The 25049-nt window shown below is 42.0% G+C and overlaps 2 protein-coding genes across 4 annotated transcripts in view; one reads left to right on the top strand and one right to left on the bottom strand.

The window, feature by feature from the left end:
* The window catches only part of LOC138964412 (inactive histone-lysine N-methyltransferase 2E-like), a 66060-nt gene extending 61648 nt beyond the window's left edge, over positions 1 to 4412 (top strand). For all 3 annotated transcript variants that reach the window (XM_070336362.1, XM_070336364.1, XM_070336361.1), the window contains one exon: positions 218 to 4412. In XM_070336362.1, coding sequence (XP_070192463.1) covers positions 218 to 669 — 452 coding nt within the window. In that variant the 3' untranslated portion in view covers positions 670 to 4412. The remainder of the gene's footprint in view (positions 1 to 217) is intronic.
* On the bottom strand, positions 4179 to 25049 carry LOC138964413 (uncharacterized protein C3orf84-like). Its single transcript, XM_070336365.1, has 4 exons — positions 24746 to 25049; positions 20979 to 21092; positions 11431 to 11508; positions 4179 to 7053 (listed from the first exon to the last, which is right to left on the bottom strand). The coding sequence occupies exons 1-4, from the start codon at positions 24776 to 24778 to the stop codon at positions 6556 to 6558; spliced, it is 723 nt and encodes a 240-aa protein (XP_070192466.1). The 5' UTR covers positions 24779 to 25049; the 3' UTR covers positions 4179 to 6555.

Raw genomic sequence — 25049 nt, 5'->3', positions numbered from 1 at the left:
AGCTCGTTTCCCTGGAAGTTGGTAAAGTTAAAGGAGAACACCATTTTGTGACAACAGAGAAGTTGCTGAAGGGGAGTAAAAGTGTTTGTGGGAAGGTACTAAAGGGGAATGCTGATTTTATGACAGTAGAGAAGTTACTGAAAGGGACTCCAAATTCATACAGTTGATGTGAGTGGCAAGATACTGAGACTGGACGTTGCAGTGTTTTATTTTCTAGGCTCAGGAGCAGCAGTGCCCCCTCATCTGCCCAACGGATCTCATCCCCAGCCACCGGCGCCGGCAGCCTTCTCCCCGGGGGCCATGTACCCCTCTCCGCCATCAGGCCAGCCTCAGCCCTTCACTGCCACCCCTCCCCCTCCTGCCCTACAGCAGCAGGCACCCCCTCCCCCGCCCCCACCTAGCACTGCCTACTCGTCTTTTGTTGCTCAATCACGGACTCACCCCCCTCAGACGTCCCCACAACAGATCCCACGGGTGCGGAGCGGCAGCCTATCGCAAGCTCAGCGCTCCGGCTCTGTGGTTGGGAACGGGTCGAGCGGGCGAGTGCGGCACGCCTCTGCCGAACCCTCATCCCATCATCCTACAAGGCGGCATCATTTCGACCAGTACTCCCACACACAGACCGCCAAGCATAAGGGCTCTTTTGGCCCTGCCATGAAACGACACTAGGGCCTTTGCTGCTGTGGGTTCATCTGGGGATTTGGGGACAAGGGTCTGGGTTGGATGCTGCTGTGGGTTCATCTGGGGATTTGGGGACAAGGGTCTGGGTTGGGTGCTGCTGTGGGTTCATCTGGGGATTTGGGGACAAGGGTCTGGGTTGGGTCCCTTTTTTTTGGGTGGTCCAGCAGCTGCTTTAGTGTTGTAGAATGTGTCAGCCCACCATGAGTTTGTCTGTTGGTGTTTTACTCTCCATTGGTGAAGATTTTATGCCCTTTTTGACTCACATGCGAAGCAAAAGTGAGTCTATGTACTCACCCGAGTCGTCCGTCCGTCCGGACGTCCGTCAAACTTTAACGTTGGATATTTCTTGGACACTATTCAGTCTATCAGTACCAAATTTGGCAAGATGGTGTATGATGACAAGGCCCCAAAAAACATACATAGCATCTTGACCTTGCTTCAAGGTCAAGGTCGCAGGGGCCATAAATGTTGCCTAAAAAACAGCTATTTTTCACATTTTTCACATTTTCTCTGAAGTTTTTGAGATTCAATACCTCACCTATATATGATATATAGGGCAAAGTAAGCCCCATCTTTTGATACCAGTTTGGTTTACCTTGCTTCAAGGTCAAGGTCACAGGAGCTCTTCAAAGTTGGATTGTATACATATTTTGAAGTGACCTTGACCCTGAACTATGGAAGATAACTGTTTCAAACTTAAAAATTATGTGGGGCACATGTTATGCTTTCATCATGAGACACATTTGGTCACATATGATCAAGGTCAAGGTCACTTTGACCCTTATGAAATGTGACCAAAATAAGGTAGTGAACCACTAAAAGTGACCATATCTCATGGTAGAAAGAGCCAATAAGCACCATTGTACTTCCTATGTCTTGAATTAACAGCTTTGTGTTGCATGACCTTGGATGACCTTGACCTTGGGTCAAGGTCACATGTATTTTGGTAGGAAAAATGTGTAAAGCATGTGAGTCGTATGGGCTTTGCCCTTCTTGTTTTTTTAAGTTAGAAATAAAACCTTTACTGGTGTACATGACTCAAAGCCAAGCATTGTTAAATTTGTTCTTGTCTCTTTACTGTCAACACGCATGATAAGAGGCGACTAACGGATTATGTTTCTCCTTTTACCCTTGTTAAGTGTTTCTTGTATAGAATATAGTCAATGTTTGTAAAGATTTTAGTCAAGCAGTATGTAAGAAATGTTAAGTCCTTTGTACTGGAAACTTGCATTCTCCCAGTAAGGTAATATATTGTACTACGTTGCAAGCCCCTGGAGCAATTTTTTGATTAGTGCTTTTGTGAACAAGAAACAATTAACAAGTGGCTCTATCCCATCTCCCCCCCTTTCCCCGTCGCGATATAACCTTCGTGGTTGAAAACGACGTTAAACACCAAATAAAGAAAGAAAGAAAGCATGCAAGCAATTAAACATGCATGCACACTTGAAGGCTTTGATCCCCGTTTTCACACATGAAGTCAATAAAGGCAGGCAAATTTTCTCTACATTTATTTCAGGCAAAGGTACATGTATTCTGGAGACACGGTGTAGAATATTGCTTGTGAAGATTGTAAGAGTGTCTGTAGTGAAGGAGGTAGAAATACTTATGAAAAAAAGCAAGTATAGAACTAGTATTACTTTTTTGAAACTTTTTTTTCAGCTTTTATTTTTTGACCTTTTTTTCTTGGTTTATGAAAAAACATGTAGACAGATATTTAGCAATAAAGTTTAGTGTAGAGATCCTTTAACTCATTCGCGTTGCGTCGGAACTGGAAGTCCGACAGCTGTGCTTTGCGTTGCCGACACATTGGAGTAACGTTACGATCCGACGGATATCACGAATTTTTAACGGTGTGAACGGCCCCGCTGACCAAGGGTAACAACCCCCGCAATAAACTTCTGCCTGTCTACAGTGGAACCAGTGGAAAAGTTCCTTCCCTTCAATTGTTGGGAATGATTTGATTTTTGTGACGGTGTGCGACCCATGTGTTTTGACTTTTCCAAGATGGTGGATCGTTCTGCTACAAGACGTATTAACTTGAAAAGAGTGCTAGAACTTGTTATTTAGGACGGTTCTGATCTTGACCTTAGTGATGATGATAGTGGAGATGATATTTTAGATTCTGGTGACGAGTTTCTGCCAATGGACGATGATTTGGGTGATGATTCGGACAATGAAAGTGTCGATCATGACATTGTGTATGATGAACCCATGACATAGAAATTGTTGTTTTTTTCTTTTTTCTTCAAAGAGGTAGTTTGACTGAATGTGAAGATAACAAAAGGCATGTTCTTTCAAATGTTTCATATATTTTCTAAAAGAGCAAATTTCAAACTTTGCAAAAATGTAAGGTAGGTAAGGTTATTTTGTGTTGTTGATTTTTATTTTTTATTTTTTTAAATGGGTCAAAATCGTGCGCGGGGAGGGAACACGAGGGACAATTTAGACGCGCCCCGAATGAGTTAAGGACATCTGTAGTTTTGTCAGACATTATGATTATACTGCTGTAGAAGTATGATGCTCATAAAGCTTTGTGCTGATGGAAAAGAAAGAGTCCCTGTATGGAGTGATCAATTGAACCTTTAGAGAAAAGGCTGTTCTGGACAAAGTTTCTTTTCAGTTAGAACTCTTTTGGGGGGTTCACGTCTGGTTTTACTGTGAAAGGACAAAATGGACGGTCAAATGCTGTTTTAGTGCTTCTGAAAAAAAATTCTGCTCTAAACAAGATCAGTTGCTGGTTTAGTGCATAATGAATTTGAATACACTTCTTCTTTTTTTTATGAGATGTAAACTCAGTTCAATGATTTTGTGTCCCGCTTTGGTTTTCTAGCGTCAGTGTTTTGTGTTGTTGGGTGCTGCTAGTAGGTAAATTGTTTTGGTTTGCTGGTATTCCTTGTGGATAAAGAAAAATTCGTTTCTTATTTATTATTGAAAAAAAAAGTTTGTGGGATTTTCTCTTTGAAGTTTTGTTTCAGTGGAAGCATTGTTTCATCATCCATCATCATCAGCGTTGTAAAATGTGTAAATAGAAAACGCATGAGTGTACATTTGTAAATAAGCCAAGAGGAAGTACTTAAAATGATTCTGTGGTTTTGTGCACCTGAATGAGGTGTGGCCGGGGTTTTACAAAGAGTTGCATTTTATCGACTTTTGTCTCTGGGCACCTTGCAGTTGTGCTCATTGTGCATTTTACTTTCGTGTTGTAAAGTTTTTGTATTCTATTCTTGATTCAGTGTACAGAGCTTTGTTATTAGATGCTGTATACCGCTATCTGTGTACAGAGAAAGTGAAAAAAAATATGTTGAAATTTGACCCAGTCTTCTTGTATTTGTTTGTACTGTAGTACATGTTTGTTTGTACTGTAGTACATGTTTGTTTGTACTGTAGTACATGTTCACCGTTTCGTTGAAGTCATGTTCACTGTTCTCCAAACATGGACACATATACACACACATGCACACATACGCACACACATGCACACACAGTCATTAACCTCATCCAGTAAAAATATATTTTATTTAGTTACAGTATAATTCTGTTAAAGTGAGCAGTTATGGTGCAATGTTAAATCATGTACATGTGGTACATACACTCGCCCATACAATCTCTTGCAACTAGTAAGCTCGGATCGTTAAAACATGTACTCTGGTTTACTTACAATATTCACAACTTTTCCAAGCCAAAGTTTTATCGCCATTACCCTTACAGATAAATTCAACGCATACAAAATTTTTTTTAAATTTGACACATAATAGCAACATTTCGCCTGGATAAATGCATCCTGATGATACACCTGATTGAAATGGTTGAGATACTATGCTGACACTTACACTAAAAAATTATCTGGTCAAAGCAATCTTCACATACTCTGACTTTTAAAAGAAACGCAAATGAAAGCGAATGATGGAAGCTTTGTAAAAACAAACTGGAAGGCTGAACCTGTGCAGTTTACAAAGACAATTTCACCAGAGACAATCTTGTTCTTGGCAGTGTACTCCTTGGAAGCAACAAAAGCGAACAGAGAACGAAAAAAAATTCTGACTGCATAGAGAGAAAAATGGTTTACAGATTCAAAATTGCCCCTAAATGTGAAGAGCATGTGATACATGAACGACCAAGTAAGCTATGTACAAAATCAAGACGATCAAAAGTGTCTGTTAAAAGAACAAAATGTACAGATGCCAAATTAAGTGTATGGGCGAAAATTGTGGTTAACTTGGCACAGCAATATGGCTTGAGTCATTCTGCTACATGTACATATATATGTCTCCCTTCCATACATTCATCATACATGTGACATGTCATATACATTTTTAAAAACAATAACTTCATATTTCTAACTAGAATAGATTACCTTTGTACTGCATGATGTGACAAAACGGTGACTGACTTGGATTAGTTACGACAGATCTTTACTTGTAACTGAAAGCAAGGCAATTAACAGCTCTGCCATACAAAAACATGTTTACACAAAACAAGGCCTGAAGGGAGATCATCTAACACATATACACGGAGAACCAGAAGTTCTGAGATTGGAACTTTCCATCGCTGAAATCCTGCATTCCGGAACTTGCAGAAAACTGCAACTTTACCAAGATGTGTACTGTACATGTATTCTCCGAACTCTCTTGATAGGAACCTCTCCCTCTGACAAGAACCAAAAAAGTGCACTGGCATAATCATAACTATGTGAAGTAACTGGTACAGGGGTAATTGTCACAGCTGCTGAAACTGATTTTGACAACGCTGGTAAAGAAGAGCTTGACACCACACTGCTTTGAATACTGTGTTCTACTTCACTCTCTCTGTCCCTCATAATACTAAATAGCACTATTTGTTTCCCAAAGTTGTCTTACTTCGAAAATGTGCCCAGTGAGTGCAGTGTACACTAAAATAATCATAGGATCGAAGACTGGAGCTTGGTTGTTAGCGCCATTTTTTTAATTATAATTATTCGGTGAGTTATCTTTTGATTGTTTATTTTTTCATTTCTGCTGGTACTGCAAAATGGTGCCAGCAGGCAAAGCGGGCATTTTCTCACTTTTTATGATGCAGAATGACATGCCTAGAAAAATAACCATTATGTCAAAAAGAAATTTGCACCTGAAATAAAATGGTTATAAACTGCTTTAAGTGCAAACGGTGCAACATAAAATGAGTTCGACCACTCGATGTACAGGTAAAAAAATGGCCATGCTACTTTTCATTACCAGCAGATATTTCCAAATGTATAACAATTATATTATTTAAGTACTCTTCTCATAACATACACATGATTCCCCGTCACATCTTCTCTTTAAAAAAAAAAAGGGTCGCATTATAGCAGTGATGAAAGATTTTCCTCTTTTTTTTAAACCAATTTCACATTCCTGAGCAAGTTCATCGGATTGTAGCGGCATTTTCACCCTTTAATAAGGAACAAACAGACGAATTCTAGAAATAACTTGGGAGGGGTTTTGAAGGACTGTGGAAGAGCTGTTGCCATCTAAAGCCGAGATAAGCCAACATTGCGGCAGTGAATCGGTGAGCTCTGATGTGCATATTTTCAGAAAAGAAACATTTAGAGCGGATACTGTATTAATTACATTGTCCCATCAAGACGATACCTTCTTTTTTTAAACACATCCACATCGGAAGTCGTCATTCATTGGAATGCTACGATCGCTGGCTCAACTCGCCATTGACTTGTTTACTTGGCTCGGCATCCAACTCTTACACAGTCCATAAAAAGATCCATTCAGTTATTTCTGAACATAGTCTATTCTCATGCTGTACTTCCATGCCTGATTCTCCGGCTTCACTGCTGCCATTCATATATATATATTCATTGTTAGTAGCAGTGCTGCACAGAATTTGAGACAGAAGATTGAGACATCACTCTGTTACTGCCTGTGGCACTGGGGGGGAAGGAGGGGGAGGGGCTGGAGCTTGCATGACAGACGGGGCTGTCTGGGGAGGGGCAGGGATGTGCTGCATGTTGAAAAAATCCGTGACTTGGGTAGCGGCCGGGGCCTTGGGGCGGTACCAGCTGAGACAGGAAGCGACGGTATCACGGCACGCTGGCTGGGCTGTCTTGGCTCGCTCCTTACGGCTGTGGGCGGTCAGCTGCAGGGCACCGCTGGACATCTTCAGAATCTCGTCCCTGTTGGGTGCCCCCTCGCAGTGGGTGTAACGATACGTGGTCGTGGGCAGGCCGTCAAACGAGGTCTTTGGTCGCTTGACCAGCAACTGCTTGGTACCGTTTCTGTTGAAGTCGAGCTTGTAGGTGGACACCTGCGGCCGACTGCGCTCTATCTCATTCTTCAGGGGCATCCATGTGTAGAAGTCCGGCTTGAAGCTTGATTTTTCTGGATTCCTCTTCTTGCCCAGGCCCTGCACAAAATAATGGCACCAGCAAGATGTCAGTTTAACCATCAAAACGGAGTATGACTGCCTGAATGGCAGGGGGGGGGGGGGGGGGGGGGGGGGGGGGCAGGGAGAGATTCGCCATAGATGTAAAAACCCATTCATCCAAAAGGATAAGGACAGAAAGAGAGGAAGATACATGTTGAAATAGCAAGAACCTGGGCTTGAGTGAAAAAGCCTAAAATATTGAGCTTCTCAGAGGCCATAATATTAGTGTAAGTATTTAAACTTGATTTGCAACAACTTATTTTCTAACTGGAAGCAGTTAACCTCATCATTCAGAAGGTATTGGTTTTTTTTTTTAAACCTCCCCTGTTTCACCCACCGGCCCCTCCCAGCCTCTTGTCTGCCTCAGTAGCTTGCTTGTTCTAAGGTCAGTGAGATTTCTTTCCAGCGATAGCAACAATCACCAGCAACAGTGTTGCTTTTGTTAATGCCCGGCCTCCTCCTCCTCTCCTTCCTTCTTTCTCATGTTTCCCTCCGGATATCAAGAGCACGTCAAATCCCAACAGAAACTTTTCATTTTCCATAGCAACACATACCATGGAACCCCCGCCCCCTAAGACCCCAATTTTAAGTTTTACCCCCCTTCCACTCACCTGTTCATACCCAAGTTTTTCAGATTTTCTGTTCACAAGGTCGGCAAATTTACCTCCATTTTAGGACCCTCTCCCTTGTAAGACTTAATTTTTCTCAGATTTTGTTTCCAATGTCTTGAAAGGGGGGTTCCGTTTTCAGTAACTGTCACTGTGCTCGGGAAAAACCCCAAACAGGTCAATTCGGTGTTTGTCAATACGTCGGCCTTGACGCAAGTCACAAAACTATTTTTCACTGACCGTTTCTACGTGGGCATGTCAGGCCCTTTGCTGCTGACAAAGGCAGGCTACGTAAAGTGAACACAATGGTATCATGTAGGGGAAGGGCTCCTAATATGGACCACTTTTTGTTTCATGCTAATAATTAACTAGCTTGTTTTCTTGCGAAGAAGTTTCATTTTGTGTTTGGTAGTCCTTCTCTCTTAAGTGAACCGTTAGGCCTAATTAGAGTGAAATAGCTTTGATAGACATTCAGCAAAAATTCAATACAGAAAAAATCACATGGTCTATATTAGGCGCCCAGGCTCCTAATATGGACCAGTGAAGCGGCCTTCAGGAATCACTGTCAAAAGCCCCCTATACTTCAAAATAACATGATACAACTTATTGTGCATGTCAGACTAATTCAAATATGCTTTAGATTTATCTGTTTCGGGTTGGTGAGAGCATTATTTGAAGCACACCAGGAAACTAAAGAAGCATATTAAAAACAGAGTGAAAATAAGTGAAATTATCAACTTCCACAAAAAGAAGACAATCTGATATATTTTTTTGAAAGCTCGAGGGCTAGTTATAGGTTATTTTCAGCAAGCCTCTTAATGAAAATAGCATTTAGCTTTTATTTTCTTCGATTTGTTGAAGGTGGTCCATATTAGGGGACTCACACATACTTTGAGATTTTGCTATTATTGTTTGTTTGCAGTAGAAACTCGGGGTCAAAACTGCTAAAATGTAACAAATACGGTTTTAGCTGTCATATATAGCAATTCATGTATGATAAAAGCTTTGGCTGTGGACAGAAACGAGTCCGTTTTAGGCGTCAAATTTAGAGTGAACGCTGCCAAAAGTGAAAAAACAAGTCGCGAAAGGCGAAATTACTACATTTAGTCAAGCTGTGGAACTCACAAAATGAAACTGAACGTAGTCCGCCGCTAGTGCAAAAGGCAGTGAAAGTGACGAGCCTGTTTGGCGCGGTAGCGATTGCGCTGTGCTTCATAGCACGCTTTACTGTACCTCTCTTCGTTTTAACTTTCTGAGCGGGTTGTTAATCCAAACATATCATATGTATATGTTTTTGGAATCAGGAACCGACAAGGAATAAGATGAAATAGTTTTTAAAACGATTTCGGAAATTTGATTTTGATCATAATTTTTATATTTTTAATTTTCAGAGCTTGTTTTTAATCCAAATATAACATATGTATATGTTTTTGGAATCAGAAAATGACAAAGAATGAAATAAAATTGTTTTTGGATCGTTTAATAAAAAAATAATTTTAATTACAAGTTTCCGATTTTTAATGACCAAACTCACTCATTAGTTTTTGAGTCACTTGAGAAAAAGTGACTCTATGTAATCGGTCAGTGTTAGTCTGTCCGGCCGGCCGTCCGGCCGTCCGGCCGGCCGTCCGTAGACACCACCTTAACGTTGGACTTTTCTCGGAAACTATCAAAGCGATCGGGCTCATATTTTGTTTAGTCGTGACCTCCAATGACCTCTACACTTTAACGATGGTTTCGTTGACCTTTGACCTTTTTCAAGGTCACAGGTCAGCGTCAAAGGAAAAATTAGACATTTTATATCTTTGACAAAGTTCATCGGATGTGATTGAAACTTTGTAGGATTATTCTTTACATCAAAGTATTTACATCTGTAGCCTTTTACGAACGTTATCAGAAAAACAAGGGAGATAACTAGCCTTTTCTGTTCGGCAACACACAACTTAACGTTGGGCTTTTCTCGGAAACTATAAAAGTGACCGGGCTCAAATTTTATGTGAACGTGACTCATTGTGTTGTGAATAGCAATTTCTTCCTGTCCATCTGATGCCTCATATAATATTCAGAACTGCGAAAGTGACTCGATCGAGCGTTTGCTCTTCTTGTTAAGCCACCAAGCTGAAATGCAATACCAAACCCCGGGCTTTGTTGAAGATTGCTTTGCCAAAATTTCAATCAATTTAATGGAAAAATGAGGGTGTGACAGTGCCGCCTCAACTTTTACAAAAAGCCAGATATGACGTCATCAAAGGTATTTATCGAAAAAATGAAAAAAACGTCCGGGGATATCATACCCAGGAACTCTGATGTCACATTTCATAAAGATCGGCCCAGTAGTTTAGTCTGAATCGCTCTACACACACACACACAGACAGACAGACACACACACACACACACACACACACACACACACACACACACACACGCACAGACAGACACACATACACCACGACCCTCGTCTCGATTCCCCCCTCGATGTTAAAACATTTAGTCAAAACTTGACTAAATGTAAAAAGAGAAAAGGCCTAACGGTTTTGAGGTTTGTGTTTCTGCAACTGTTTTGACATGTGCAAGTTATCCAGAGAGGGTGAATACAGCGAATGAAATTGTTTTTAGCGCTCTAGCGCTGTTAGTTTGTCAGAGTCAAGAGGTGGTCCATATTAGGAGCCGGTCCATATTAGGAGCCCTTCCCCTACACACTGGAAGGGAATGGACATATTTTTTCAGCGGAATGGCAAGTTTATAGCACCAGGGACTGGGTGGCCGAGTGGTAACGCACTTGCGCTCGGAAGCGAGAGGTTGCGTGTTCAGGCCTGGGTCAGGCCGCAATTTTCTCCCCCCTTTCCTAACCTAGGTGGTGGGTTCAAGTGCTAGTCTTTCGGATGAGACGAAAAACCGAGGTCCCTTCGTGTACACTACATTGGGGTGTGCACGTTAAAGATCCCACGATTGACAAAAGGGTCTTTCCTGGCAAAATTGTATAGGCATAGATAAAAATGTCAATCAAATACCCGTGGGACTTGGAATAAAGTAAAAAGATTCCATCTCACACGGCATTAAGTCTCAGGAAACATGAATACACGCATGCAGGAAAAAAAAAAATATGGGTAGCGCCGTATGTATGGCAGCTCGCTTTCCCCGGGGAGAAAGCAGCCCGAATTTCCATGATGGTAACCTCACTGGACTGTAAATCTTATCCAATCCAATCCAATCCAGTCCCGTGATAGAAGAGGGGAATTTATCGTATTACGGTACATTTTCCTTACCATAGGCACCAGTGGACATTTTCTTTGGAGAAAATATCAGTGTCGGTCCTACTGTGACGACTTTTAAGACGGGAAGGACTGGCATTCGTTTCCATGGTTGAAAAAAACAAAAACAGCTGGTGCCTTTGATCTCATCACGGTGACTCAGAACAGAATCAATGCCGGAAAACTAAGTCTTGCCTTTTCTTATGTACCCGCAAATAACACTTCCGATTATTGTTTCGTCAGTTTGCCTTGACGTCATATCCTTATGTGATGTTTGATAATTCTTTGATGTTAAATCTTCTCGAGACGATGACATTTTACAACTTCACAACAAAGATACTTTAAAAATGTTAATGTTCCTATCGAAGATGTTTTTCTTGTCAGTTCTTTTCAGTTCCTTGTTTCATTTTCTCCCTGTTGTTTTCTTTTGTGCGTTGTTGTGAAGGGGGGGGGGGGGGGTTGAAGTACACGTAAGATCGAAAGAATGTAAGTGTCACCTGTTCGAAGTACTGAGCGTCTGTCATGAAGGAGTTGCGGTTGTCGTGGGTGGAAAAGACGTGTCGGCCGCATGGTTGCTGCAAAAACACACACAAAAAGTTCATCATGAAACACAGGTTCGTAATATTCAAAACACCAACAGACACGTATATGCGTGCACACACACACATACACACACACACACACACACACACACACACACACTCTTCCAATCCCCCGCCCTCAGCACAATCATGCCGGTGTCACGAACGGAAAACTTGGCTCTGCCTGAACAATCCTTATTGCGGTCAATGCGCATGCGCTAACATGGGGAGATAAATCAGGTCATGAACAACCTAACCCTAACCCTAACCTTAACCCATGGTTCGTTCGGTCAAAGATTGGCGCATGCGCATTGACCGCAATGAGAAGGATTGCCAGTTCAGCAGACGGAGGTTTCAGTTCGTGACAGTGGCTGTGAACTCTCTCTCTCTCGACCTTGCTAAATGAAATTTGAAATGTCAGTGTCAACTCTGCGTTTTCGCCTAGGACACTATACATGTACCTGTAATCGGTAAGGACACACGAGAAAATACTGCCATCAATTACTACCTGTATGTCCTGTATCAACACTTGGAAAATGCTGTATACCAACACGGGAAGACCTAAAGCGGTTAGGTCCAACTTTCATGACCAGGAACCAAAGTGGTCTTCAAGGGAAAGCCAACCGGCAAAGATGTAAGATGCGTCGGGGTGAACAATCGGGAGTGTAGTCTTAATTAGTCTTAGGGTGGGAGAGCAGAGACATACATAATATCAAGCAATGAATGAACAGGGAAACCTTACAGATACCAATTATGTTGACCCTTTGGGCCTAACTGGAACAGCCAAGAAACTACTGCCAGTGGTGACAATTTTATTTTTTAATATACTCGCAAAACAATATACAATCATTTGACAATCGTGTCGGTAACGATAACCACTTCTGGACGTAACAAATAAGAAAAGAGGACAAATACAACACATTCTACATACAATTCCCCAGTGACAATATTACACTACAATGTACTACAAGTACAACGGTCTTGTAATGCCAGCGAACAAAGACATACATTGAGCACTATGGCATGTACAGTGGCATTTATTGATCAGGGGCCCTAGAAAGTTCTCTTGGCCGTACATGCACTTGTCGTGTGGAAACACAGAGCAAAACAGGGCCTGAAGTAGGCTATGCCACTATGCGACAAGCGCTTAGAACCCGCTGTACCCACGGAATACGCGCTATACTATGATAAGCTTCCTATTGATTGATTGATTGATTGACTAAGCCAGGAATCTTACCCCAGTGCACACCCACAATCCTAAGCTCACAACAGCGGAACCGCTCTTTTTAGGCACCAAAGTTACACCCCCCCCCCCCCCCCCTGTTTTTGTTTACAGACCTTGTTCAGTTTTCCACATTTTCTGTTCATAACTGTAGTACATGTTCCTATGTTTGCAAACCCTCTCCTGTTTGAGACTTGACTGATTTTCTCCGATTTTTGGAGGTCTTAAAAGGGGGTTCCATTGTGTTCTTAGGTGCTATGCTATATATACAGGACCCTTTGCTCTTTTGCTTCCGAGTTCACACTTCACTGATTCCAGTCGGCCGTGGTCCAGTAAGTTTCACTGCCCGCTTTCAGTATAACGTACTGGCTTCGCGAAGCCGGAATTAGTGCACTGTTTTTGTGTGCCTTACTGATACAAAAAAGAGTGCGTGGTACGTTGCCGGTTCTGTAATGGGTAATTAGTGTCGTTTAATCTTTCCTCGTGGTTAACTTTTCTTGGCCTTTACAGTTCTGTTGTTTCAAGTCCGAAAATCTGACGAGCCTTCTCCGCGGCCGCCTCTAGTGGTGCTGATGGGGTCTATGTCGACCAAAAGAGTGGGATTCCCTGTAGGTGGAGTTCCTGGAGGGGGATTCCCTGTATACAGGGAATCCCACAGGGTGGAGTTTTTCAATAAAACTTGCAAACCATACTCGAATTTCTAAGAAATATCAAAAAAGATTGAAAAACTTCAAATTCTATCGATGTCGCCAAGCATCACGTGATTTTCAGCTATATCAGCGACACGCTACAGGAACTAAATCCTGTGGTATTCCCTGTATACAGGAAATCCCCCTCCAGGAACTCCACCTACAGGGAATCCCACTCTTTTGGTCGACATGAGCCTTCGTCAGTATTGCACTTGCGCGGTTTCATTCAGTGGTCCGTCCTCAACCTCATCGGGTCGTACCCCTCCTCTCTGTCTCTCTTTCTGTCTGTCTGTCTGTCTCTCTCTCTTCTGTACTTCCTATAATTCTGTAATAAGGTACCAAACGTTTGTGTGTGTGTGTAGATTAGTCTTTCTTTAGGGTGAGGGCTAGATGCAAAAGCATACCCATGCTTATTCGTGTACCCTCGTTAAAAAGAGAATTTCCATTGTCTCTCTCTCTCTCTCTCTCTCTCTCTCTCTCTCTCTCTCTCTCTCTCTCTCTCTCTCTCTCTCTCTCTCTCTCTCTCTCTCTCTCTCTCTCTCTCTCTCACTCTCTCTCTCTCTCTTTTTATTTTTATTTTGCTTATTCGTGTACCGCCATGGGGGTTTCCTAATATAAATTATTTGCCTTGCCTTGCCTCTTAACATACAATGCACCAGCAAACATAAATACACACAACAAATTATTCCACCTTTCAGATAAAACCACAACCTTAATTTTAACCCCGCACTATCACTAAACAAAACACACATCGAACACTCCGCCCTTACCCAAGCAACACACACACACACCACCCGCGCCCCCTTCCCCATGCCAACCAACGTTCAAAAATGGCTGGTAAGAGGTGGGACAGGGAGGGGGAAGGAAACAAAATCACCCCTCTTTTCAATCTTGCGCAATAGAAATACATGTAGTTCAATAAAATACACACACAAAACTTCACACACACAAAACACACATGGCACACACACACACACACACAAACAGGTTGTTCTTCAAGCACTGCTAACCCCGAAGCAGACTACAAGGGGGCGTTTTAATGGAGTACCCCTAACCGCAGTGAATTAGTTTGATGAAAGCAGTGCCTTGAAATGTTGAATGAAAAGCTAGTCGGGTATATCAGCCGTTTATGTACCCCGGCAAGTATCTGCACAAAAAGTTATTAGATTTTCCAGCAAGACGAGAGGTGCGTGACACGCCTACAGTGGTGACGGCAATGGTAATTTTCAATACAGTGAAAGCACGAGGCAGTCAATATTAACCAGCTCATTTCAATGCCCGTGCCTGTTCAGCTTTGATCCTGATAAAAACTGAGACAGAACACAATAAGAGAGAACTTTGAAATACAATAATGTACTCTATTAAATTTGAAATCTTGTGCGAGAGGTTTCATAATTATGGTTCTGGTAAAGAATGGTTGGATCTTTCCACAAAAGAAGGCCTGGGAACCCAATAGTCTGCAGTGTCTATAAACGGGTAAACAAGGACCTTACATTCTAATCAAGTCTCTGAGGTGACAGTTTACGTAAGCCGCCAAGCTTTCTGCTTGAAAGGTGTTCTCCTTCGATCCTTTCATGGACCAATTTTCGTACATGCTCCAAACATTGTTACATTCGTACAATGATACGTTTAAACCAAACAGCTGTTGATGAACTTGTGACGAATTCAACTCATAAATGATCACAAACTTCAATCGTCCATCACATTAGCATTAATTTGTGTGTGATTTGACATTATTAATAGGATTTCTTTTTAGTCAATACCCCAAACAGTATCTTAGTATTATTACCACACACCACCAGCGCCACGCGGGTCTGTTTGCGTAAGAAGGTGCTTGTCTCGACATAAACTCTTGTCTTTTGCCATTGACGACTTTGTTTGCGCGTCTACTGTGCTTTGCCGACGGTGAGGTCGGTTCCTGGTCACCGATTTAAATATTTAAATGTCTGTAATAAAATTATGCGCAGTCACTGCCGCACGTTGCCGGCGAATACAGATGTATTGTGCAGCTACGTTCTTGTTTAGACAACAGTCTTACTTTGATTACCGTTACTACCCCCCCCCCCCCTCTTGTAACCACCCCGACCTTTGGTTTTCGGACGGGTGGGCCGGGGGGGGGGGGGGGGGGGAGGGCACGGTCGTGATAGTGGGAGGTGGGGGTGGGTGGGGTGGGCGGGAACGATGGATGGAGGGGGGGGGGGGGGGGGTGAAGGGGCGAACAAGGAGGACGGGGCGGGTACAACACATATTTTAATGTCTAATGTAAAGCGCCATGAGACTGCCAGCGCTATAAAAGAATGTTTTTATTATTATTATTATATATTTTCAACAATCATTTTCAGTCCATAACTGGTAGCAACATGCAAACATGATGTGTAAATGAGATGTTTCTGCTGTTGGAAAGTGAAATATCCTAGTTCACATTCGACTCACAAGTCAAATCAGAGTTCAGAACCATGACAAAATATTACTCTAGCCGGGACTAAGAACGCCCGTTCACGCCCGGACCAGAACCATAACCATAACATGCGGAATCTTTGTTTCACACCATCGAGTGAGCTATCACCTGTGCAGTTCACAATCACACACATAGTGAGCGCTCTATACCCAAGGCCGCTTGGTCGAGATCGAATGTGCAGGTACATGTACTGTTTGCAAAGCTTATACGAAATCCATTAGTAGCGGTGAAGCTTTGTTCTGGTGCTGTGAGGTCGCAGTGTATATCAGATAAGGAACATGGGTGGGGATCTAATGTGAAATGCAGTGCTGAGAGTGCTGATTTCTTTCTTTTTTTATTTTCCTTCTCTTGTTCTCTATTATTTCCTTTCTTTCTGTATTTCTTCCATTCTTTCCCCCCTCTCTCTCTCTCTTCTCCCATCCCATGCATCTCGCCTGTTCATTACTTGCTGAGCATTGTTTTTTTCCGCCCGTGCAATATTATGTTTAGCTTCTTTCTAATCTTTTTTCGCGGCTCGACATTATTTGTGGAACAGGACTTTTCTTTTTTTGCCAAAAGAGGAAAGTCTCATCTTTTGTTCCAAGTCTGTACTTAATAGTCGTTTCTAATTTTCTTAGTCCTTTCATGTCTTTCTTGATCTTTTTTGTATTATTTTTTATTTATTTATAGAAAGCAAAAGATCGTCTTTCGCTGTCTGTCATTTGTTGGTCATTAGTTTCTGACTCTAGTTTACTTGTCTTGTATTTTCATTGTAGCCGCCGGCAATTTATAGCCCGGCTAGTTAGGTTTCGCTCTTGAAATTCACGTTGTTTGTTGACTCACTGGGGACTGGGGACTGTATCTCTGGTACTCTGGGGTCAATTGAGCTCAAATATGGCGAGTAGCTTGGAATTGAGGGGCCAAGGGTTTGTGCAAAAAAATACGTTCCTAACGGTAGGCAAACGGAAGATATTAGCTGTTAACGTTTTTCACTTTTGGGGCACCCGGCCAGGAAAAGAAATTCCCTGTAAAGCGGGTGCTAAAAATTTCGCATCAGGACGCGCGTTTCAACCTAACACTTGACGTCGAAGACATGTGCTAAGTGAGACCTAAAAACCTTTATACACGAAGCATGGAAGCTTTTACAAAGCATGGGCGTGTACACTGGTCAGATAACATGTTTTTTAATTCGTTTCAGCTGTTGTCAAAGACGTTTTCAACTTAAATTGAATGTGGTACTGTCATTTCGTATGTCTGGGTTTGAAACATGTCCCGCGGCGCCGCTCTCGATGTGTGGAATTCCTCGAGGACATTAAAAGTCCGGGCGGAATTTCTGACCAATCAACGACGAGAATAGCTCGAAAGTCCGCGCAGAATTCCGCGAGGAATTCCGCGGGGACATGGCGTATCTGGCGTTCCATAGTGTGGAGGGGTTGATATACTCTAATATTGCTATTTCATATGTTACGTGGATTTCCATTGGTCAATTGGGCAAAACTGAGCTCAGTGCAAAAGTGATATCGACGACCTCTTTATTGCTTCCCCACTTCAAAAACAACAAGAAGGGCAAAGCCCATACGACTCACATGCTTGACCTTCTGCTTTACACATTTTTCCTACCAAAATACATGTGACCTTGACCCAAGGTCAAGGTCATCCAAGGTCATGCAACACAAAGCTGTTAATTCAAGACATAGGAAGTACAATGGTGCTTATTGGCTCTTTCTACCATGAGATATGGTCACTTTTAGTGGTTCACTACCTTATTTTGGTCACATTTCATAAGGGTCAAAGTGACCTTGACCTTGATCATATGGGACCAAATGTGTCTCATGATGAAAGCATAACATGTGCCCCACATAATTTTTAAGTTTGAAACAGTTATCTTCCATAGTTCAGGGTCAAGGTCACTTCAAAATATGTATACAATCCAACTTTGAAGAGCTCCTGTGACCTTGACCTTGAAGCAAGGTAAACCAAACTGGTATCAAAAGATGGGGCTTACTTTGCCCTATATATCATATATAGGTGAGGTATTGAATCTCAAAAACTTCAGAGAAAATGGGAAAAATGTGAAAAATAGCTGTTTTTTAGACAACATTTATGGCCCCTGCGACCTTGACCTTGAAGCAAGGTCAAGATGCTATGTATGTTTTTTGGGGCCTTGTCATCATACACCATCTTGCCAAATTTGGTACTGATAGACTGAATAGTGTCCAAGAAATATTCAACGTTAAAGTTTTCCGGACGGCCGGACGGCCGGCCGGCCGGACGGACGGACGGACGACTCGGGTGAGTACATAGACTCACTTTTGCTTCGCATGTGAGTCAAAAACACCTAAATTTAAAAACAAACAAATATATATGAAAATGTAATGATCCCAGAATTTAGTTGAGCAAGTGACTAAAGACTTTTTGAAAGAAAAGACATTTTGAAACAAACACACACACACACACACACACACACATACACAATCACATACTCTCTATTTTATCCTTAGCGGATTATGACTTTATTCAGTTATTCTGCAGAAAAGACAAATGCTGGAGAAAAACCATTCTTTTCTGCAGCATATCTGCATAATGTCATCTTTCGCCGAAGCAGCGTTTTTTTTCTGCAGCAAAACATTTTACTGCAGTAAAATTGAAATCAAGAATGCTGCAGTAAAACGGTGATGTTGTTTTACTGCAGAAAACCTGTTTACATTTTTTTTCTGCAGCATTTTGTACTGGCTCTTGGCGGATTATAGGACATTATTCAGTTATTCTGGAGAAAAACCGAAATGCTGGAGAAAAACTGTCTTTTCTGCAGCATTTCTGCATAATGTCATCTTTCGCCGAAGCAACGTTTTTTACTGCAGTAAAACAGTTTTTCTGAAGCATAATGTTTACTTGTTTTTTTGCAGCATTATTGCGATTAACGTTTTCTTCAGAATAGTCTGTGACAGTTTTTCTGGAGAAAAACGAACGACCTTGTAAAGTAGCGTTTGTATTCGTCGCCCCCTGGGATAGTATAATAGTTTGTAACTATTGGTAATTCTGTATGAGTCCAACTCTCGACAACCGGCACGGTTGGCCTAGTGGTAAGGCGTCCGCCCCGTGATCGGAAGGTCGTGGGTTCGAACCCCGGCCGGGTCATACCTAAGACTTTAAAATTGGCAATCTAGTGGCTGCTCCGCCTGGCGTCTGGCATTATGGGGTTAGTGCTAGGACTGGTTGGTCCGGTGTCAGAATAATGTGACTGGGTAAGACATGAAGCCTGTGCTGCGACTTCTGTCTTGTGTGTGGCGCAGGTTATATGTTAAAGCAGCACCGCCCTGATACGGCCCTTCGTGGTCGGCTGGGCGTTAAGCAAACAAACAAACAAAAAAATCTCTCGACAGAGGGGGGCTCGCGTGCTCTAACATTATAATGAGCCAGTACAAAATGCTGCAAAAAAAGTGTAAACAGGTTTTCTGCAGTAAAACAACAGCACCGTTTTACTGCAGCATTCTTGATTTAAATTTTACTGCAGTAAAATGTTTTGCTCCAGAAAAACCCGTTGCTTCGGCGAAAGATGACATTATGCAGAAATGCTGCAGAAAAGACAGTTTTTCTCCAGCATTTCTGTTTTTCTGCAGAATAACTGAATAATGCCAAAATGCTGAAGAAAAAGTGTAAACAGTTTTTCTTCAGTAAAACAACATCACAGAGGGGGGCTCGCGTGCTCCAACATTATAATGAGCCAGTACAAAATGCTGCAAAAAAAGTGTAAACAGGTTTTCTGCAGTAAAACAACAGCACCGTTTTACTGCAGCATTCTTGATTTCAATTGTACTGAAGTAAAACTGTTTTACTGCAGAAAAAAACGTTGCTCTCGCGAAAGATGACATTATGCAGAAATGCTGCAGAAACAAACAGTTTTTCTCCAGCATTTCTGTTTTTCTGCAGAATAACTTAATAAAGTCATAATCCGCTAAGGATACTATCTTTCTCTCTCTCCTGTTCATCCTCCTACTCAGACTCTTTTTGACTGCTCCTTCTTATAGTACTCACTTTTCAATCACAGACAGACAGACAGACAGACAGACAGACAGACAGACACACACACACACACACACGCACGCACACACTAACCTAAAACACACACAATCTGGCGTCAAGAAAACCAAGTACACTAATACAGTCTATGCAGGGGGTTACTGGGTACTTGAACCTGTCCATGCAACCAGAATTTATGTGTGCATGTCTAAGTCTGGAGCTAAAAGTGTTTGTTCTCTTCTGGTCGACAAGGTCTTTTGTTGTTGAGATCTCAGTGACTTCCATTCATGTCCACTTGAAAAGTCGTCTGAAAGTGTTTAAGGTGTTATCTTTTTTGCTATACGAGTCAGTACATGTATCTAGTTTGTTAGCTTGTGTGAGGCATTGAACATTTTGAACTTTTATTTGTGAAATAGAGAAAAAATAGAGTGCACACACATAAACACTCTTACACGCACCCACCGACTTTTCCTTTTAACACACTGCTCCTCCCTACCTCTCCCCCCACCCCTCCCCCACATACACACACACTGATTCCTCCCTCTCACCACATACCATCACTCTTACACCCACACCCAACTCCTGCCCCCCACCCTTCTTCCCGTACATATGCTTGGGGCGGGGACGTAGCTCAGTTGGTAGCGCGCTGGATTTGTAGCCAGTTGGTCGCTATCAGCGTGGGTTCGATCCCCACGTTCGGCGAGAGATTTATTTCTCGGAGTCAACTTTGTGCAGACTCTCTTCGGTGTCCGAACACCCCCGTGTGCACACATGCGCACGAAAAAGATCCCACGTTCACAGCGAAAGTCTCAGGGCTTGGAAAACACGAAGACACGCATGCATTATCTCTCGTCTCTGATTATCATGATCGTATTTCGATACTTTGACGAGACAAACCCAATGCTGGTGTGTCGAAGAAGACAGCCACAGAGGGCTTGTTCGAATCAAAGTATCACACCATATCTTCAGCGTATTACCAATACCTGTCCCAATATAGTCCAGTTGGTCTAAGAGGACGTTAAACCCTAATAGTAGTAGTAGTACATATGCACATATTCTCTTTCTCCGCCTTGACAAACACCCACACACGACTTACCATCGACCGCTTGAGAAACCTGTCTGGCGGCTGCGGTCTTGCCAGCTGTCTGTATTCACACACAAAATCATTTCGTGACTTGCTGCGATAGTGCCCATAGTAACCTGATGGAAACTGAAACAGTAAAAACAAAACATTTGAAAACAGAAACAAAGAATGGCAGAAAGAAAAAAAGACGGTCAGAACAAAATATAAAGAATGAAAGGAAACTGAACAAATAACATAGCATTACAGTTTTTCCAGTGGTCAAAATGATATAAAGGTTTCAAAATAAAGTCAATTGTAAAATATGTTTTTTTTAAGTCTCTGGCTTATATTTACAGCAAGATAATTAGCTTTTTATGTTTGACACCTGGTATGATATAAAAATGTATGCAAATGATACTGTGATATCCTGGTTTGAACTCTTTCTGTCTCTTTTTCGCTTTCTGTTTTTTCCCCTCTCTGTCTCTCATACACCACAAAGACACACAGAGGAGAGAGTTTGCGGTTGAAGAAATTCCTCTGAACTCACCAGCACTATTAGTCAGGCTACTTTGTACACAGCTTAACCCGTTTGTTTTATTGGCAAACAGCTTTTCCTTCCCAACAGCTTAACCATATATACATGTAACACCAAACCCTCACAGGAAAATCCTGAGTGCCACATTCTCTATTATCACCTGCATGATCAATACTTTGCAATCAATAACTAGGCAGAATCAAAGGTGATCAATAACGGCCTGGTAATAACCTAGAGACAGGGTGCTCCCCTTAAGCTGGTTTGGATAGTCTAGCTGTTTCCGTGGAGGCATGAGAGCAGGTTAATACCTTAATGGGTGAGTGTTTGTTTGTGTCATCAACAATGAACTGTAAGGACTTGCAACTGCATGGCGTGCGGAGTCAGCTAAAATCTTTTCTTTTTTAAAATTATAAACATAAGTGATGTTATTCTTGGTGAAGTTTGGAACAAGAATAAGGTTGATCCTAAACATGCTTAATATATATTTGATCCATACATTGTTGAATAAAACACTGTTTAACAAGGTGCATGAAAAGAGACTGAGTGATCATTCATTTAGGAACTGCAAGTTTTTCTTACTAGACAAAATAACATGTGTAGTTTGTTCCTCTTTCTATTTTGCTTCTTTTTATCTTGTAATTTATATCTCAAGCTAATAGCAGGAGTCTTTTCTAAATGGTTAAAAATTGGTAATCACAATGTCTAATTAATTCATTATTCTGTTATGAAAATTAACATGTCTGGAGGCGTTTAACAGGCAATACTAAAGGATGTATTTTATCCTTAGCGGATTATGACTTTATTCAGTTATCCTGCAGAAAAGACAAATGCTGGAGAAAAACCGTTCTTTTCTGAAAGCATTTCTGCATAATGTCATCTTTCGCCGAAGCAGCGTTTTTTTCTGCAGCAAAACATTTTACTGCAGTAAAATTGAAATAAAGAATGCTGCAGTAAAACGGTGCTGTTGTTTTACTGTAGAAAACCTGTTTACATTTTTTCTGCAGCATTTTGTACTGGCTCTTGGCGGATTATGACATTATTCAGTTATTCTGGAGAAAAACCGAAATGCTGGAGAAAAACTTTCTTTTCTGCAGCATTTCTGCATAATGTCATCTTTTGCCGAAGCAACGTTTTTGACTGCAGTAAAACAGTTTTTCTGAAGCATAATGTTTATTTGGTTTTCTGCAGCATTATTGCGATTAACTTTTTCTTCAGAATAGTCTGTGACAGTTTTTCTGGAGAAAAACGAACGACCTTGTAAAGTAGCATTTGTATTCGTCGCCCCCTGGGATAGTATAATAGTTTGTTCTGCCATAGTTTAATTTGAAACTTTGAACTTCCAGCGGAAAGGAAGTCAGACAGACAAAATACATTCGTGTCACGCACAACTATTGGTAATTCTGGATGAGTCCATCTCTCGACAGAGGGGGGCTCGCGTGCTCCAACATTATAATGAGCCAGTACAAAATGCTGCAGAAAAAGTGTAAACAGGTTTTCCGCAGTAAAACAACAGCACCGTTTTACTACAGCATTCTTGATTTCAATTTTACTGCAGTAAAATGTTTTGCTCCATAAAAACCCGTTGCTTCGGCGAAAGATGACATTATGCAGAAATGCTGCAGAAAAGACAGTTTTTCTCCAGCATTTCTGTTTTTCTGCAGAATAACTGAATAATGCGGGCGGGGATGTAGCTCAGTCGGTAGCGCGCTGGATTTGTATCCAGTTGGCCGCTGTCAGCGTGAGTTCGTCCCCACGTTCGGCGAGAGATTTATTTCTCAGAGTCAACTTTGTGTGCAGACTCTCCTCGGTGTCCGAACACCCCCGTGTGTACACGCAAGCACAAGACCAACTGCGCAAGAAAAAGATCCTGTAATCCATGTCAGAGTTCGGTGGGTTATAGAAATACAAAAATACCCAGCATGCTTCCTCCGAAAACGGCGTATGGCTGCCTAAATGGCGGGGTAAAAAACGGTCATACACGTAAAATTCCACTCGTGCAAAAAACACGAGTGTACGTGGGAGTTTCAGCCCACGAACGCAGAAGAAGAAGAAGACTGAATAATGCCAAAATGCTGAAGAAAAAGTGTAAACAGTTTTTCTCCAGTAAAACAACATCACCGTTTTACTGCAGCATTCTTGATTTCAATTTTACTGCAGTAAAACTGTTTTACTGCAGAAAAAAACGTTGCTCTCGCGAAAGATGACATTATGCAGAAATGCTGCAGAAACAAACAGTTTTTCTCCAGCATTTCTGTTTTTCTGCAGAATAACTGAATAAAGTCATAATCCGCTAAGGACAGTATTTGCCATCTTCTGACTCAGTGGCATTGTACATTTAGTCTGTCTACTCTGCTTTTAAACAAACATGATACAGTAAGAGGAGAATGACACAAATATTATCCATCTGTAAGGACCTACAAGTTACATTTGCACAAACACACACACACACACACACACACACATACACAGAGGAACATATCCACACACACACACACACTCAGTCTCTCTCTCTCTCTCTCTCTCTCTCTCTCTCTCTCTCTCTCTCTCTCTCTCTCTCTCAAGAATTCATCTACATGCACTCACACACACACACACACACACACACACACACACACACACAACACACACACACACACACACACACACACACACACACACACACACACACACACACACACACATACAATATTCATCTGCACACACACAGTCACACAGAAACATGCGTTCACAAAGTTTCTGGATCTGGATCTGGATGTAGTACATTGCAGTAGCCAATAATGGCTGTCGTCGCAATGGGCGAGAGAGCGCAGCGTGACGGAGTTTAAAAACTTTCTATACATGCATGCCCTTCCAGGTTGGTGGTGTCAACTGCTGGAATTTGGGCAGTGTTTAAAAGCAGGATAAAAACACCTGGCGGTGCGCCTATGGTGGTGGGGCCCTGCCAACACCTGATGTAAATGTCTGCATGTGTTCACACACACACACACACACGCACTGATGAGTGCACACATGTCAACTGACTGCCTCTATATATGTACTGTTCTTCATTCAACATTGACCAGCCACAAAACCCGATACACAGTAAAAGTCAATCATTTAAACTAAACTCCACTACCCCTTTTAAAGAAACCACCAGGACCGATCACCCCGTTCAGTTAGCAACACACACAACATTTCGTTCTCTACCGCCATAAAGACAACAGTACCGAACCTGCTAGCACAACAGTCACAGAAAACATATTCAACTGAAACAAAAATAACTCACCCAACTTCCAGCGATATCACAGGACATAGGCATAGTGGCGGTAGTGTAGGAGGAGGAGGAAAGAGGAGAGGAATGACCCCCCTACACCATACAAGATCGAGTCACTTCACACAAAACTCTTGATTTCCCCCTCAGCTCTTCGCCGCTCCCTTGAACTATTATTCCACACGAGCCATTTTGTCAGCAACGGTACCGCATTATTTCCCTCAAGAGCTGCCGCCCGTTTTTGGATAGGAAGCGTGGTACCGTAGCTAGGTAGCGAAGCGAGCTGCAATGACGGCTTCCGTTTGTTTACGTTGGAGAC

The sequence above is a fragment of the Littorina saxatilis genome, linkage group LG4 (genome assembly GCF_037325665.1).
Source record: "Littorina saxatilis isolate snail1 linkage group LG4, US_GU_Lsax_2.0, whole genome shotgun sequence".
Classification (NCBI taxonomy): domain Eukaryota; kingdom Metazoa; phylum Mollusca; class Gastropoda; order Littorinimorpha; family Littorinidae; genus Littorina; species Littorina saxatilis.
Note: the sequence above shows the minus strand (reverse complement) of the source record. Positions and strands in the feature narration are given on the sequence as shown.